At 45.8% G+C, this 16,286-nt stretch overlaps 1 protein-coding gene across 3 annotated transcripts in view; it reads left to right on the forward strand.

Annotated features, from left to right (window-relative positions):
- The window catches only part of LRRC8A (leucine rich repeat containing 8 family member A), a 19,500-nt gene extending 7,288 nt beyond the window's left edge, over nucleotides 1–12,212 (forward strand). For 2 of the 3 annotated variants that reach the window (XM_017810177.1, XM_017810178.1), the window contains 2 exons: nucleotides 1,729–3,892; nucleotides 6,928–12,212. In XM_017810177.1, coding sequence (XP_017665666.1) covers nucleotides 1,736–3,892; nucleotides 6,928–7,203 — 2,433 coding nt within the window. In that variant the 5' untranslated portion in view covers nucleotides 1,729–1,735 and the 3' untranslated portion in view covers nucleotides 7,204–12,212. Of the gene's footprint in view, nucleotides 1–1,726; nucleotides 3,893–6,927 lie in introns of all 3 variants that reach the window. The other variant, XM_017810175.1, reaches the window with a different exon arrangement.
- Nucleotides 12,213–16,286: the final 4,074 nt, after the last annotated feature.

Below are 16,286 nucleotides of genomic sequence, written 5' to 3' on the forward strand. Positions count from 1 at the left end.
ATCTGGGTGAGGAGGGATGTGACTTTCCCGTGTACTTTCTCAAGTTTTGATGGGTACTTTCCCCTTTTACTGCAGATGCTGGGAATAAGGTTAGATAAGACGTAGCAAATTCCAGCTTCTGTAAAGGTGGCCCCTTGTTTTATTGTTCCTCTTTGAGACTTGAATGGGGTCTCCACTGCTGCCAGGAGGAGTGGGGACTTGCTGTGAATGTCCTTTTCTTCCTCCAGTGACCCCGTCATTGTTACTGGAAGGCAGGAGATTTCCTGCTCCACCCTGTGGGGGTTTAATTGCTGACACTGAGCTGTAATAGATTCTCATGGGACACTCAGGATTTTTTTTTTTTTAGCTGTCTTGTAGGTGCACAATGTAAAGGGGGATTTCCTACCCCATGTAGCTGGTAAGCAGCCTTATGGAGCCAGCTGTGCTAATTTCTTTTTGGTTTCCTTCCTACCTATCCTGAGATACAAATCAAAAGTGAGCACAAGGGTCATTTCTTGTGAGGAAAGAATTAGACATTTTCTGGATTGAGCATCCTTTACACTTAAATTCATGTGAGTTTTGAAGTGACTGATAGATCAGTGCTTGTTCTCCTCCCGAACTTTGCTAGAAAGTATGATGTGATATTACTGGTTTTTCATTATCATTAGAATAAGTTACAAAGACTTCATGTTCTTTTGTGTTACCTTCGAATTGGGGAATTTTGTGAGCTCAGTTATCCATGGATCAGTCAGTTATCCATGGATCAGTCAGTTATCCATGGATCAGTCAGGCTTCCGGGCTTTCTGTGGCTTGTTGAGAGGAGCATGCTCAAAGTTTGATCTGGAAGTTGGAAGGACAGAATATGCACTGCCACAAGGCCTCTGCTTCCCAGAACCTTTTGCTTTCCTTTTTGACACTTAAATCCCAGCTGAGATGAACTCTAGGTGGGAATAGTTGGTCAGGGAAGTGGATTCTTCCAAGTATGTCCCCCCCTTCCTCTTTTTCTGAAGTAAATAAGGCAAAAAAACAGCTGTTACACTATTTCAGTACTGAATCTATCAGAGGGCAAGTAACTAATCTTTCCCAAGAGAATTAACTCAAAGGGAGGAAGCCAAAAGTACTTACAGGGAAGGAAAAGTCATGATATTGGGCAATGTTTTTTCTCTTTTCCAGCTTGCTTTATGAATGTGTTGATGAGTTGCATCAATTAAGTGGTTCTGGGAAATATAGTTGTATTGTATGTAGGTCTTTTTCCTTGCCCCTGCAGTTTGAGAACCACACATAGACAGGATTTTTATGTAAAAGCAAACAACATGAGTAATGAACTCATGACAGCTAATCTCTGTGTGTGGATTTTATCATTTCTAACAGTGCTGGCAAACTCCTTCATCCCTGAAATAGAATCCCCGGATAAAACAGTAAATTTCCAAATACTGGTTGATCAAGGGAATTGAAATCTGCCCTGTGAGCTTCCTTTAAGTGTGAATGTTTTGCTCCACAAACTGCTAATGACAAACACCAGTTGTGAGGTTTTGTGACAGTTCATCTGTCAGGGAAGACTGAAATGAACTTCCCAGCCTCAGCTGTGGCAAGTGACTCACAGGAAGCCTCATTCATTTGTCTGCCAGTGACATGAAATTGCGTCTTGGCTAATTCCAGTCCTGCTGTGCCAGCACTTAACAGGAGTGTTCTGATGGCCTCTTGTGAAGCAGAGCAAAACAGTTTGAGCTGTTTCTGGTTTCCCTTCAGGTGAACCATGATTCCAGTCACCGAGCTGCGCTACTTCGCCGACACTCAGCCGGCCTATCGCATCCTGAAGCCGTGGTGGGACGTGTTCACGGACTACATCTCCATAGTGATGCTCATGATCGCGGTGTTCGGGGGGACGCTGCAGGTCACCCAGGACAAAATGATCTGTTTGCCCTGTAAATGGGTTACCAAAGACTCTTGCAATGACTCTGTGAGGGGATGGACAGCGGCAACCCCGGAGCGTAGCTACTATAACACTAGTCTAGTTCCCTCTGCGGACACGGGGCCCACGGGGATCCGATACGACCTGGACCGGCACCAGTACAACTACGTGGACGCGGTGTGTTATGAGAACCGCCTCCACTGGTTTGCCAAGTATTTTCCTTATCTAGTGCTGCTACACACCCTCATCTTTCTGGCTTGTAGCAACTTCTGGTTCAAGTTCCCAAGGACCAGCTCCAAGCTGGAGCATTTTGTGTCTATTTTGCTTAAGTGTTTTGACTCTCCGTGGACAACGAGAGCGTTATCTGAGACAGTGGTGGAAGAGAGTGATACCAAACCAGCGTTTGGGAAAATGAATGGCTCCATGGACAAGAAATCCTCCACGGTCAGTGAGGATGTGGAAGCCACTGTTCCCATGCTGCAGAGAACCAAGTCTCGAATTGAGCAAGGGATTGTGGACCGGTCTGAGACTGGTGTGTTGGACAAAAAGGAAGGGGAACAGGCCAAAGCACTCTTTGAGAAGGTGAAGAAGTTCCGCACTCACGTGGAAGAGGGAGATATAGTTTATCGCCTGTACATGAGACAGACCATAATCAAAGTCATCAAGTTCATTCTGATCATTTGCTACACCGTGTACTATGTCAACAACATCACGTTTGATGTGGACTGTAAGGTGGACATTGAGAGCCTGACTGGCTACAGGATGTACCGCTGTGCTCACCCTCTGGCCACTCTCTTCAAAATCTTGGCCTCTTTCTACATCAGCCTGGTGATTTTCTACGGGCTGATCTGCATGTACACGCTGTGGTGGATGCTGAGGCGGTCGCTCAAGAAGTACTCCTTTGAGTCCATCCGGGAGGAGAGCAGTTACAGTGACATTCCTGATGTGAAAAATGACTTTGCTTTCATGCTCCATCTGATCGATCAGTACGACCCCCTCTACTCCAAGCGCTTTGCTGTCTTTCTGTCAGAGGTGAGTGAGAACAAACTGCGGCAGCTGAACCTCAACAATGAGTGGACTCTGGAGAAACTACGCCAGAGGATCACCAAAAACTCCCAGGATAAGCTGGAATTGCATCTTTTCATGTTGAGTGGCATTCCTGACACGGTCTTTGACCTCATTGAGTTGGAAGTCTTGAAGCTGGAGCTTATCCCTGATGTCACTATTCCCCCAAGCATTGCTCAGCTCACCAGCCTTAAGGAACTGTGGCTCTACCACACAGCTGCCAAAATTGAGGCTCCAGCCCTTGCCTTCTTGAGGGAGAATTTAAAATCTCTCCACATCAAGTTCACAGACATCAAGGAGATTCCTCTTTGGATTTACAGCCTGAAGACACTCGAGGAGCTTCATCTGACAGGGAATTTGAGTGCTGAAAACAACCGGTACATTGTGATAGATGGACTGAGGGAGCTGAAGAGGCTGAAGGTGTTGAGGATGAAGAGTAACCTCACCAAGCTACCCCAGGTGGTTACAGATGTTGGTGTGCACCTTCAGAAGCTTTCCATCAACAATGAGGGCACCAAGCTCATTGTTCTCAACAGCCTTAAGAAGATGGTCAACCTGACAGAGCTGGAGCTGATCCGGTGTGACCTGGAACGCATTCCCCACTCCATCTTTAGCCTCCACAATCTGCAGGAGATAGACCTGAAGGACAATAACCTAAAGACCATTGAGGAAATCATCAGCTTCCAGCACTTGCATCGTCTCACTTGCCTTAAGCTGTGGTACAACCACATTGCCTACATCCCCATGCAGATAGGCAACCTGACCAACCTGGAGCGCCTTTACCTGAACCGCAACAAGATAGAGAAGATCCCCACCCAGCTCTTCTATTGCCGGAAACTCCGGTACCTGGATCTCAGCCACAACAACCTGACTTTCATACCACCAGATGTTGGACTTCTTCAAAACCTGCAGAATCTGGCTGTGACAGCCAACAGGGTAAGTGAGCACGGAGCTGAGCTCCCGTGTGAGTAAATAACGCTGGCACTTGTGTTATCTGGGTGATTAAATGTGCTACAGTGGTCTGTGGGTACTGCTGGCACTGCCTTTTGTTTTTCTCTGAGGGGTTTATCTAAGGCAAAACATTGCAGATAACTCCGTGGTAAGCCTGTCTTCCAAGAGCCCTTGTTCTGGAGCATTTCCTCTCTTAACAGTGAGACTCCTTCCAAGTAACAGTTGGAGGCTGTTTGGAAATCCTGCCTGCAGCTGGAAGCTTGTCTTCTTTAGATTCACATCTGTTTTGGGCTTAAAATGGAGATCTGAGAAACTAGTCAATATAAAACTATGTGCTTAAGCCTGTGTACTTCAGACATGTACATACACTATGGCAGCAGCCATCTAGGGTGTGCATGTGTGTGGCTTACAGCCTTGCTTGGAGTACTTTGCATTTCCAGGGAATGCTCCATAGTTTGGTCTTCTAAGTGAGAAGCTGGATATGGACAGAGTTGAGAAAAATGGTTCCGAAGCTCTCACTTTTAAGATGGATTGTCTCCTTCCATGAAAGTACTTCTGGAGGGAGCAAGGCATCTTCTGCAGTGTCCTGGCTCAGGGCAGCGGGAACTAAACCAGGTTTAGCGACTGGCAGTCAGATGGAAAAGTGTGAACTGTGGAAATTCCTTGACTTTTTCAGAGGGGAGAAAACATGATGGCACCTTGCTGTGGGTTTTCCTGTGTAATCCCAGATGGGTTAGGTCTAAGCCTTACATTTCAGTCTCAGTGCCGGGGAGATTACAGGGAATGACCAAATGTGCCCAATTACCATAAACTATTTCTTGGCTTGTGTTGGAGGGTGTTTATTTGCTTAAAGCAAACTATACCCATGTGTTTTTTCCTGAATCTTTGTTCCTTTGTTTGGGACTAAAGAGATTTCATTTACCATGTCTGACAAAGTTGAAGCTTTCATTCGTTCCATCCGCAAATCCCTCAGACACTCTTTTTCTCTTGGAGTTTATTGTCACCCAAAGTTGAATTGCAAACAGATTTAATTAGTTGCTTCTGGGTTCTTTTGGGACCCAGCAGAATTGTCCTGGAGCAATGCTGGTTTCCACTGTCCTACATCAAGGTCTTTAGTGCTGTTGGCAAGATGTAATCCTGACTGAGCACTGCCAGATTGCCTGTGAGACACACAGAGCAGCTCAAGTGTGGTTTGGCTTTTCACAGAAGTGCTCTCCAATCAAGTACTTAATTGCTGATGCTGTTCAGTTTTACACAGGGTTCCTAAAACTCCAGCCACAGTTTGGGGTTGGTGTCTGGAAGTTTGGGTCTGTGTTGTGCCTCTGCAAAGTGGCAGCAGACAAGCAGTTCAGCAATCCCAGCTGAGCAGCTGTTCCCTCAGCTTTCCCAGCTCCGGATCTGTTTGTGTGGGTGGCTGAAACTCTGGTGAACTTCATGGTGTGTTCCTGGTCAGAACTCGGATGATTCTGTACCAATTGTTTCCTGGCAGCCTTCCAGGCACAACACAGGGTTAATCTGCAGTGCATCCTCTGCAGTTTAGGGTGGAGTGTTTCTTGGATGAGAGGAGTGGGAGGCAGCTCCATTTTCTGCAGCACAGTGTGGCACCACCCATTTCTGAAGAAAACATGCAATAGGAAGACTGCAGCAGCCTTGGCTGGGGTGTGTTTGGAAACAAAAGGTGGTGAGGACTCAATGGAACAGCCAACCTGTTTGTGTCTTCTGCAGGTGCCTGGGCAAGGCCAGAATTGCCCTGAGGTTCTGACAGCCTGGTTACTACCAGTAAACAGCAAGAAACACAAGGACTGATAGACTGACAATTCCCAAGGCCAGGAATTATTTAAACTGTGAGCTCAGCAGTCTCAGTAAATAGAGACTTCTGGAATCGGCTGGTACAACTGTCCCATTCTGGAAAGCAAGGCTGTTATAGCACATTGCTTCCTTCCTAAACCAATACTTGTCCCTTAAATAACACTATTCTTTTCCAGAGTCTGTGATCATTTGATTGCATGTTGCTGTTTGCAAAACACTCCAGTACCAGTAACAATGACTGCATTGAACTGTCTTTAACTGGTCTGGTCTCATCTTGGCTTTTCCTTAGGCTTCCCCTCATTCGGAATGGATTACAGACTAATTTAGCCATAAATGATATCATGCATAATTTGAGTTTTAAAAAGGTCATGTTTGCATTTAAAGGCAAATGATAGCCTCCAAGCTGAGACTTTGAATTAAGGGGAGAATCCTGAATTGCTACATTTAGTCCCTAGCCTAGTGTTTGTTAAACCTTAGCCATAGTTTTTCCTAGAAATTCTTGGGGAGGACTGGACTATTAAAAGGATTTTCTAGAAATAAGCCTTATTAAATTAGTGATTCCTGTTTGCCTGAAGGTGGTGGTGGGAAAGCTACCAGCTGGTGGCTTCATTTTGCTCTGTTGTTGCATTTTGGCACTGTCAAAAACCCCCATGATTTGAAGCCTAGGAAATCTTTGTAACATTTCACAGCTCTACAGAAACGATGGAAGAATAGTCCCGGTTTTCAGGGCCTGGAGGTTGTACCCCCATAGCCTCTCACTGCCAAACTAGAAGTCCTGACTAAATCCAATCTTTGATTGTGCAATGACTGCTTAAAGCAAAGGAGCTGTGATGCAATGACAGAATAAAGGATTTGGGATGGAAAGGAGCTAGTACTGATGGAAGCATGTGATGGCTTAGGTCAGATTGTGAGCAGGTTTCTGGTCCTCTAATCCTGTCCTGGGGGACATCTGTCTTAACCACCATCAGTGGTGATCTCTTGTAACTGAAAGATGAATCCATAGAACTGTTTGAAAGAGTCCATAGAATCATGGGACAGTGGCTTTTACTTTGGGAACAGACCTTATGATGGAAAGCAGGAGCTTATTAAGGGAGAAATGGATGGTTGAAAACAGTTACTCCTTAAACCTTGAAGCATTTTGTAGGCTTGCTGGTGTCTTACGTGTCCGTGTTTGCTCGAGACCTTGCCCATAACTGATTTCTTTTTTCCAGATTGAGAGTCTCCCACCCGAGCTGTTCCAGTGCAGGAAGCTGAGGACCTTGCACCTGGGCAACAACGTGCTGCAGTCACTGCCGTCCCGAGTGGGGGAGCTGACAAACCTGTCACAGATCGAGCTCCGAGGGAACCGCCTGGAGTGCCTGCCCGTGGAGCTGGGGGAGTGCCCGCTGCTCAAACGCAGCGGGCTCGTGGTGGAGGAGGACCTGTTCAACACCCTGCCCTTGGAGGTCAAGGAGCGGCTCTGGAGGGCAGACAAAGAGCAAGCCTGAACCCCTGGGAAAAGGGAAAAGCCTCTGACCAACTAGCAGGAAGCAAAAGGCCATTCCAGCCCCCTTTTCCCCAGATGCTCCCCTTTCTCCACTCCGATCACTACCAGACTGGCCAAGGAGTCCTTGACAACTGTGACTCATTCAGAGTCAGCTTCTTGCCTCAGATGCAGGATGGGGGAACTTGGGATCAGGATGAGGATCAAGACAGATTAATCAGCCTCTGAGCAAGGGCCAGTGGGAGTTAGAGGTGTTGCTGTTCTTCTGGACAGGAACTGGGGTGAGGTGGATGGTGCTGGCAAGAAGAAATGACCTTTGAATGGAGGAGAAAAGGAATGTGGGGATTGCTGCATTGCTCCAAATAGGGCTTATATGTACCAGGGATGAGAGTCCAGTGTCCTGCAAGCAAAGACCAAGAGCCAGGAAACCTCTTGAACTTTCAGCTCTATGACACTGGGTACTGTTCCCCTCTGACTCAGATCCAGTCAGTGAGGCCCCCAGTGGGATGGGATGGGACACAAACAGGTGATTTTACCTGGATGCTGGCATTGGGATTTGGGGGATAAACATCTCACAGCTGCTGGAATGCAGGTTTTTGGTTTTTTTTTTTTTTTTTTTTAACTAATTATCTTTCCCCTTTGCACTCTTCACCTTTTCCTCTGCCCCTGGAGAAGGAACCAAACTATCTGCTCCCTTAAGATTGCACTACTTTAAAGGTTTCAAATCACTTGTGCTGATGAGTAGATCACACAGCATCCTTCTCCAGCTGATGTGCTGGAGGCACTAACTGACAATTCCAAAGCTTTAGCCTGTTCTGAAATGGATGGTTACAGTGCAAGTGAGAGATGAGCTGGATAAAGAGCAATTGGACTGTCTAATCTACTCTCCCAGAAGCCTCGAGTTGCTTCAGGATCTGGCTTTTAGTTTTCAAGCAACTTTTTAATTGCTGATATTCTGTTACATATCAAGTATTAATGTACAACTGGCCAGTGTGTCAGGGCTCACCTGGGCTTGGAGGGGAAACTCAGGTTTCCTCTGCAGCTCTTGTCCCCCATCCTGCCTTCCCCTAAAATCAAGTTGTTAAATTAAGTTTTTCAATGCTCTGCTGGTGTTTTCCATGGATGCAGTTTCCAGAGCTGCTTGATTGTTGTTGTCTTCCCTTTAACAGCTGTCAGTTCCTGTTACACCTCTTGACCTAAATAACAGGCTAATGCTGGTTGAACCTGGTGCTGGAAAAGAAACCTTTCCTCCTGTTTCTTCCCCTTTTCATTCCCTCGGTGTTAAAGAGGAGAATGAGAATCCTCTGTGGACTGAGCTCTTCTGGCTCCCTGGAATAGAACAGTCTTTATTGAAACAAGCCTGACCTGTTTGGTGTTCTTTGACAAAAAGCTCTCAACCTCCTGGCCTGGCAGAGGCAGATAATATGTAGTAGCTCCTGGTAATCATGTCCTTAAGGTGGGTGGATAAGGTGTGCCTCCAGTACTCCGAGATCTGCACTTTTCCATCAGGAGGAAGAGGAGGCTCCTGGACCTACAGGTCCTGGTTGTAACACTCTGCAACAGACCAGCAGGTTGGCTCCAAGGTGAAGTGCTGCAAGCTGAGGCATGAGAAGTTTGGAGGCCTCCCATGGGTACAGAGGGGGAAGCTGCATCCAAAGTGATTCCTGGCGAGCTGCCAGTGAGTGCCCTGGCTTAGGGAATTGTGGTGATCCCGTGGATCTTGGGGCAGTCAGGCACACTGTGGCTTTCTTCATCAGATGTAAGATATGAATTATATATATATATCCTAAATATGCTGAAACCATGAACAATGTTAACTGGACTCTGGATTTGTTGATGTTCAGATGCTTAAATAAAGCTACATTAAAATCAGGAGATCTGTTTATAAAACTGCTTTTAAGAAAAATGTAAATTTTGCTTCCCTTAGTCCATTCGTTATGAAAAGTTTACACGGTCCAGAGGATAATATAATTAAATCTCCATCTGGGAGGCAAGGTACTGTAAAAGCTTTTCTGGCTTCTAATAGGGTTAGTGTCTTGAAACTGTGTTAGAGTTGGGGCCACTGCTGAAAGGATGGGGAAGGACTGCTGCTGATTGGATTGGATTTTGGATTGCATGAGCATTTTGGATCACAGAAATTGTTAGATGGGCTTATGCTTCTTGAGTAAGGCAGGAATCACTTCAGGCTTAGCTGCAGTAATGCTGTTTTCCAGTCAGTTCCCTGTGGTGGATGTGGGAGCTGTTTGGATGGTGAAGGAAACTGAGTTTTTCCCCTCTTACTCTGTACCAAAAGATAGTGGTGGAGAGTAATGGCCACTGCCTGGAACTTTAACTCTCTTTGCTATCCAAGGCCACTGGTAACTGCTTTATTACACATGTATTTTAGACTAGGCAGGGCTGAAAGGACAGAGCACCTCACAGGAGTTTCACTGGGCTCCCAGGAGCACAGGGATTTCTCCTGGATGTCTGGATAGCAGATGAGTGCTTTGACTCTTGATTGCAGCTGTGATCTTAGTTATCCAAACTCAGCTTTGCACAGCTGAGTTAGAAGTTTCTCTAAGCAGCTCCTGAAAGTGCTGCAGTGCTTCTAGAAGCTTGCAAGGCTCTTGACCTTCTGTGGATCCCATCAGGACAGGGGAACACCAGTCACAGAGCTCAGACTGCCCTGGGCTGAGCTCTGAGACCAGCCAGTATTGATCATGCATGAAAACACCAGCTTTGTGCTGCTCTTGCAATATTCCAAGCTTAACTTTTTTGGTTATGGCTGCCAGGGCTTGAGAACTACCTGTGTGGCAAAATTGGGATGAGCAATCTGGTGACATTTTGTACCATAAACAGGGGTGGCACAAATCCATTGTCACTCTGAAAGAGCAATATGAGTTGTTTACTCCTGATCTGTGCTGCTTGGTCTCCCTTAAAGAGCTACTGATTCCAGAGTATTTCTCTTGTATGATGAGGTGGAAAAAGCTTTAAAACTTCCAAGGACAGGGTCTAAGACTGAGTCCTGAACATGCTAATGACTGAGGACTGCTGCAAAACTTGTCTGATTTGCTCAGTCTGTGAGGGAATGCCTCACATCAACAATCCCCCTTCATTTGCAGGTATTCAATCAGTGAATATTCCCTATTTTCCCTTAAGTTTCCATCAAACTGAAGATTAGGGTGTTTATTTCTGACACCGTGTGTTCACAAAAAGCATTCAGTTTAAGCAGACAGTCAGTGGTCTGGTCAGTGTCTTGTTCTCCTGACAGGCTTTTCAAAGCACTCTGGTAGTAGCAAAACAGATTATTTATTAGCTGCTAAACCATACAGCAACTTGAATTAAACCCACCTGTTTCCTTAATAGCACTTCTGAGCTGAACAAGTTCTTGGAGATCACAAACAGGCTCATCCCGTGTTAGCATCCAAGGTTAGTAACGTGCACTTTACCTTTCCTGCTAAATAACCCAAAAAGTGATAAATTGCAACTAATTATTTTGAACCAGCTGAAAAGCAAGGAATACCAAACCTATGAATTGTGTTAACTCGTGCTGTACTCTGACACTCTGCACTGGAATGTGAGCTGAAGTTGTTCTGTGTTTCAGATGCTTTCTGATTTTATTATTTGATCCCCAATTAATTCAGCAGCTGGAAGTGATTTACTGTGCCAGTCTCAGTGGATAAATAGCTGTTACAGGTATCTTTCATGATGTGCTGTTGTTGGTATTAATTGTCACTTCCTGATAATATCCTACCTCATTTGTTATTTTTTCTTATTACCATTTATATGCTCCATTTAGCTCACTCCATTTTAATTAAAGTTCTTGGTGTTCACTACCATAAATAGTATTAAGTGGCTTTCTGTTGCTGAACCATACTGAAGTCCTCTTCCCCCCCCCCTCTTTAACAATTAACTCTAGGAATTTTGAGAACAATAGCACATCCTTTAGAGAGGATGAGCTGTATGGAAAAAAGTTCCAAATATTATTGATTCCCCAGCTGTGACATTGTTTCCTTTCCTTACCTTTTCTCTGCTTTTGAATGGTTTGAGTTCTTTGGATTTTTAAAATATTTCTGGTCTTCCTTCAGGGGAGGAGTAACTTTTTCCCCCTCATTAGTATCTGTGCCTTCTCTAGAGATCTGTTCATGTAGGGTCTCCCCAGGGGCCGCTGCTCCCTCGGGTGTGTTCCCTTGGATTTTTTCCTTTCAACCACGGAGAGGTTTCTTGATTTCTGGTGTGATTTCCCACTGCCAAACAATATTGTCATACTGTAAGTCATCTGCTCTGAAAGCTGCCCAAGGTAAGGCTGTGGGGATGCTGAATAGGAAGATTATTCCATTTTAACCCCGCTGTTTGGCCACACAGTGGATTGTGGAGTTTTCCAGAGCAAGTGCCAAAACCAAGTGAGTTTTTAGTCTTACCTGTGTTCTGACAGTGCAGGAAGCACAACTGGAAGAGGGCAGGAATATTGTCCCCCCCCTCCAGGAGGTGGGTTAATACTCCACTGCTTTGGCAGCATGAAACCCTCCAGAAATCTCTCCAAAATCCTGTTTCAAAAGTAGCTGCACTTGAATTGCTGGACCCCAACAGCAAAGGGGTGAACTTTGTGTGAGTTCATACAAAGGCTTAATTTAGGATTCCTGGAATTTCCCATCCCTCCCCTCCCTCTGTTTTCCTTTAAAGGAGTTTTATTGAACAATGGGGGAATTTTTCTAGAGGAGACTTATTGAGAAGGGGGCTACTGAGCCTGAGTCATCTTTCCAGCTGACAGATGTGCCCATTGCAGTAAGACACCACTCATGGCTTAAACATGGCTCACTCCCACTGTGGAAATGCAGGAGCAGGGCTGTGGTTTGGCATCTGAGACCTGCAACTCGGTGTAACATTTCAGAATCATGACATTCACTCTGTACCTGGGATTGTTTGGGCAGCTGATCAGCAGCACCTTCCCTGGGGGCACTGAAGCTGCCCTTGTTTGCTCTGAAAGACTTGTACGACTGGACACTTTAACAGAATAAAAGTTGTAAGTTTTAATTTGCATTTTCCTCCTCTGTCTCCTTTCTTTGACGTTTCCTGTGTGTAAAGTCACTTGGCCTTCCATCCTCTTGCTTTTCAGAAGACAGAGGTTAAAAATTCCAGCTATTGTGTAGGATTATTGGGTTGTTTTATTGAGCCCTTGTGGATTATGACAATCCTTTGTGAATTAAGCAGAGGTACAGAGAAAGAGAGGCCTGGGCTGCGTTATGGATTTCACCATCACTTCAACAAGTGCCTGAAACAGCTTCTGTTCCTGAATTTAAGGCTGTTGGAGGATTGTCTGCACAAGCCTATGGAAGCTCAGGTGGGTTTTCAAACTGCATATTTGGCTCTCCTTCCCTAGGAAAGGGATAGGGAGTGAAGGCGATGGAGAAAACTGCCTGTTGCCACAGCAATTGTCTTCAGACAACTGTTGCTAACAAGTTATTTCAGTGTCTGCCCACCCCACACACTTCCTTAGCTGGAAATGCTGGCAAATGGTGTCTTTCCCCAGTTTGTGATGATTTACAGAGAACCAGCCTGTGACTTGCAAAGACCATGTGAGTTTCTGTGCAGCTCTTCTGCTGTGTAGAAAGGTGTTTCTCTTGTGTTTTGCCTTTCCCTTGCTCCCTTTGTCCGTGACTCCTTGACCACAGTGACCTTGGCCCCACTTCAGTGACAGAAAATGTGAGCAGGCTCTGAAACAGGTGAAAGGTGGGAGTTTGAGATGCTGCTTATTGCTGAGTTCTAATGAAATGTGTAGCAGGACTGAACCAAAAACGGAGAGGACAAGACCCCCCCTTGTCCTTTAAGGCTCACCTGGACCTCAGCTCCTCTTGGCTGGGATTCAGCTGCTCTGTCAGGAGCTGAGAAAAAGAAAGAATAAAGGTGCCATCAAAAAAACCTATTTCTTGGATTCCTGCAGGACTTCAATACAGGAATGGGGAAAAAAACTGATCTGTCCTTGTTGGAAAAAGACTTCTAATCATGATAATTCCAAATTTTTAGTGAGTTAAACAGAAAAGCATAAAGGTTCAATAGAGGCAGCTGGAACTATATTGGCTTTATTCCAGTAAAATCCTCCAGCCCTGCTGCACTGTCAGCTTTTTACCTTGCTGTTTCTTGGGTTTACCTGTTGATGAGAATTCTCTTGATGGAAAATTACTGCATTTCTGAGGCTTCTGTTAACTTGAGAGCAGATTGTCAGTACAGGGAAAACAACTATTTGAATATCTATGACACTTTAACTACTGGTTAAATTTAGATATTCATTATGGTTGTTGTGCTTCCTTTGCTCTTTGTTTCTCATTAAATATTCTGTCACTTGTTGCTGATCCTATCAAAGACTCTGGGAAAGGTGAGGAGATCCAGTGGAAATTTTTCCTCCTTGATAACCCTGGCAGCAGCAGTTTTGGTGGGAGTGCTGAGCTGGCTCTGGAGAACTGGCTTGGCTCCAGATGGTCTCAATAGGCTCTTTTATTGAGGGGGAAATTAAGGTAATTGTGCCAGTCCAAAAGGCATTTGAAACACTTGAGCTGTACCTTTCCTACAGACATGGGATGGGCTCTGCCAGCCTCCAGTGGAGTTTGCCAGAAGTTTCTTGCAGAGCTGGCAGGAGAAAATGTTAATAGTTTGCAAAAAAAAAAGCTCTTGGAGGGGAGAAAGGGAAGGGAAAAGGGGCCATTTCCCAGTTTTGTCTGAGTACTTTCAACCTTCCTATTTAAACTTAACAGGAGAGAAGGATTTACAGAGGTAGCATCCTTCTCCTTGACTTTTTATGGGCATTATGTGGCTGGAGTGGTTTTCCTCTTGCTGAAAAGGTGTTTCTGAGACTCAAAGTAGGGGCATGGCTGGAGTGGCAAAGAACTGGAGGACTCCTAAGGACAGACACTGATGGAAGCTCCTGGAGCAGGGATGGGCTGCCTCTCCTGCCTGGCGTGATCTGCTGTTTATATTGCTCCAAACAATCCATGGAACAGGAAAACTGTGGTTTGCCCTCATGGCATGACCCAAACCAGCCTCTGAGGTCACTGTGTGTGCGTAAGGTGGGGAGTGGAGGCGGTGACGTGATAAATTGCTGGAAAAAACCCTGTCTGGGAATGTGAGGTACATGACACGATGGTGACGGAGGTGACACGGAGAGGGACTGAGGAGTGGCACGGGAGTGTTTTCCTGGAGTGTTTCTCCAGGATTGCTGCCTCCCAGGGAGGGGTGAGGTGGGTCACAGGATCAGCTTCCAGGCAACAGCTACAGCAGGGGTGTTTTTTTTCCCCACTGGTTACACATCTTCTGCTCCATCGGTTGCTGAGAGGCTGTTAAGAGGAAGGAGGAACTACTTGATTTTTTTTTTTTTTGAACTTTTCAACACTGGAGGCTGATTGATTCCCTTCCCTCCCCCCCCTCCAGGTTTGGTAGCCCAGTGAATAGTCTCTGGCAAAATTTAGCTTTTAAACTACTCAATTCATATCTTCTTGTGAGCAGAGAAAAGCTTGAAAACAAGCTGTAAATGCTCAAAAAAAGATGTTTTCCAGTGAAAACACTGAATTCCCCCTTTATTAAAAAAAAAAGGAAAAAATATTTTAAGATGTGAAGGGATTTTTATTTACAGTTGATTCCTGTACAGAACAGAAAACTTAATTTTTTCAGACAACCCCTTTTTAAGCTGGATTTCCAGTCGCTGGGATGTAAACGCCTTCCTGGGAGCGTTTTGCATTCCTTCCTTTTGCTGGGTTTTCCTTCGGCTGCATGAGTGATGCAAGAACCCGCCCCCGTGGTGGGTTTTTTTTTGGGAAGTGCTGCTGAAAGGGTGTTTTCGGGGTTTCCTGTAAGAACCAAACACGCTTTTCTCTACAGGGAAAAGCTTTCCCGAGGGATTCCTGCGGGATGGAGGGATGTGTTGGCTGGGAGCGCCACCGCTGGGCTGGAGGCTGTTCCTCCCTCTGCCGCCTTTTAGCCCCACTTGGTGCGTTTTCTCTCTGGTTTGAACTTTGCCTGGGTTTGGGGTTACTTAGTTGTAAACATTACGTGCGCTTTGGGAGCTGCAGGAGAGTGAACCGAGCAAGGGAAGGTGGAAATCGCCAAAGAGCAGCTGGGAATAAAACCAGAAATATTCTCTGTGGGTTGTACCAAACCCTCAGGGAAAGCTTTTTAGTTTTAACACCCATTTGTCACCTCCTGGGTTGTTGGAGCCCTTTGAGGTGAGTGAAGCACCTGCAGGACTCACTGACTGAGCAAAAAGGGCTCTGTAGGAGCCTGAACCACTACTTTAAATTTGTCTTAAGAGATCCATATGTTTTCATTGAATCCTATTTTACCCCTATGTTTACCAGCTTAACTTGCTCTACTTTTTAAATCTGGGTTATTAATGAAAAGCGATTCCTCCTTGGGGTTAAAAAGTTAATCAAGTTTGCAAGTCCACTCAAGCAGTTTTTATGCACTTTGTTACCACCAAGAGCCAAAGCCAAACTGTGCAGCCCCGAATGCCTCTGCCAGGAACAAAGAGCCACCAGGAATGGAGACAGAATTCCTGGAGCGGCAGCTCCGGTGGCTGCACAAGAGTCTGGGTGTCCAGCGCTGGCTTTTATCACATGCTGGGACAAGGATCACGTGGAGAGGCGGAGAGTCAGCCCTGCAGAGCCCGGGTGGCATCGTGGAGGTGGTGGGATCTGGGGAGCTTCTGTCCCGATGGCCCCTGTAAGCCAGGATCAGATCCAGAAGGTAAGGAGCTGCTCTCCGGGGAGGGAGCGTGTCCCCAGTGCACTGACACTGCTTGTAATAGTCACTGCTAGCTAAGGTGGCCCTGAAATCTGCTTTACAAACACTTTATATTCCCCCCAGCTTCTTGTATTACGCTAATTTTGAGTGTGTGAGTGTCGTGCTGACAAACTCTTCCAGAGGGCAACGTGTCCTGCAGAGCTCTTGGAGGAATTTCCCCTGTGCCCCTCTGTCTGTGCTGCTCAGCTCTCAGCTCTGAACTGGCAAAGGATAATCTCCAGGGTATTCTATATAAAGAAACTGTAGTGCCCAACAGAGTTCACTTCATTTCGTAAGGGATTGTGTAGTCAGCCATGACAAATCACCCAGGGATTTTTT

This window comes from Lepidothrix coronata, unplaced genomic scaffold, assembly GCF_001604755.1.
Source record: "Lepidothrix coronata isolate B3197 unplaced genomic scaffold, Lepidothrix_coronata-1.0 Scaffold28, whole genome shotgun sequence".
NCBI classification, from domain to species: domain Eukaryota; kingdom Metazoa; phylum Chordata; class Aves; order Passeriformes; family Pipridae; genus Lepidothrix; species Lepidothrix coronata.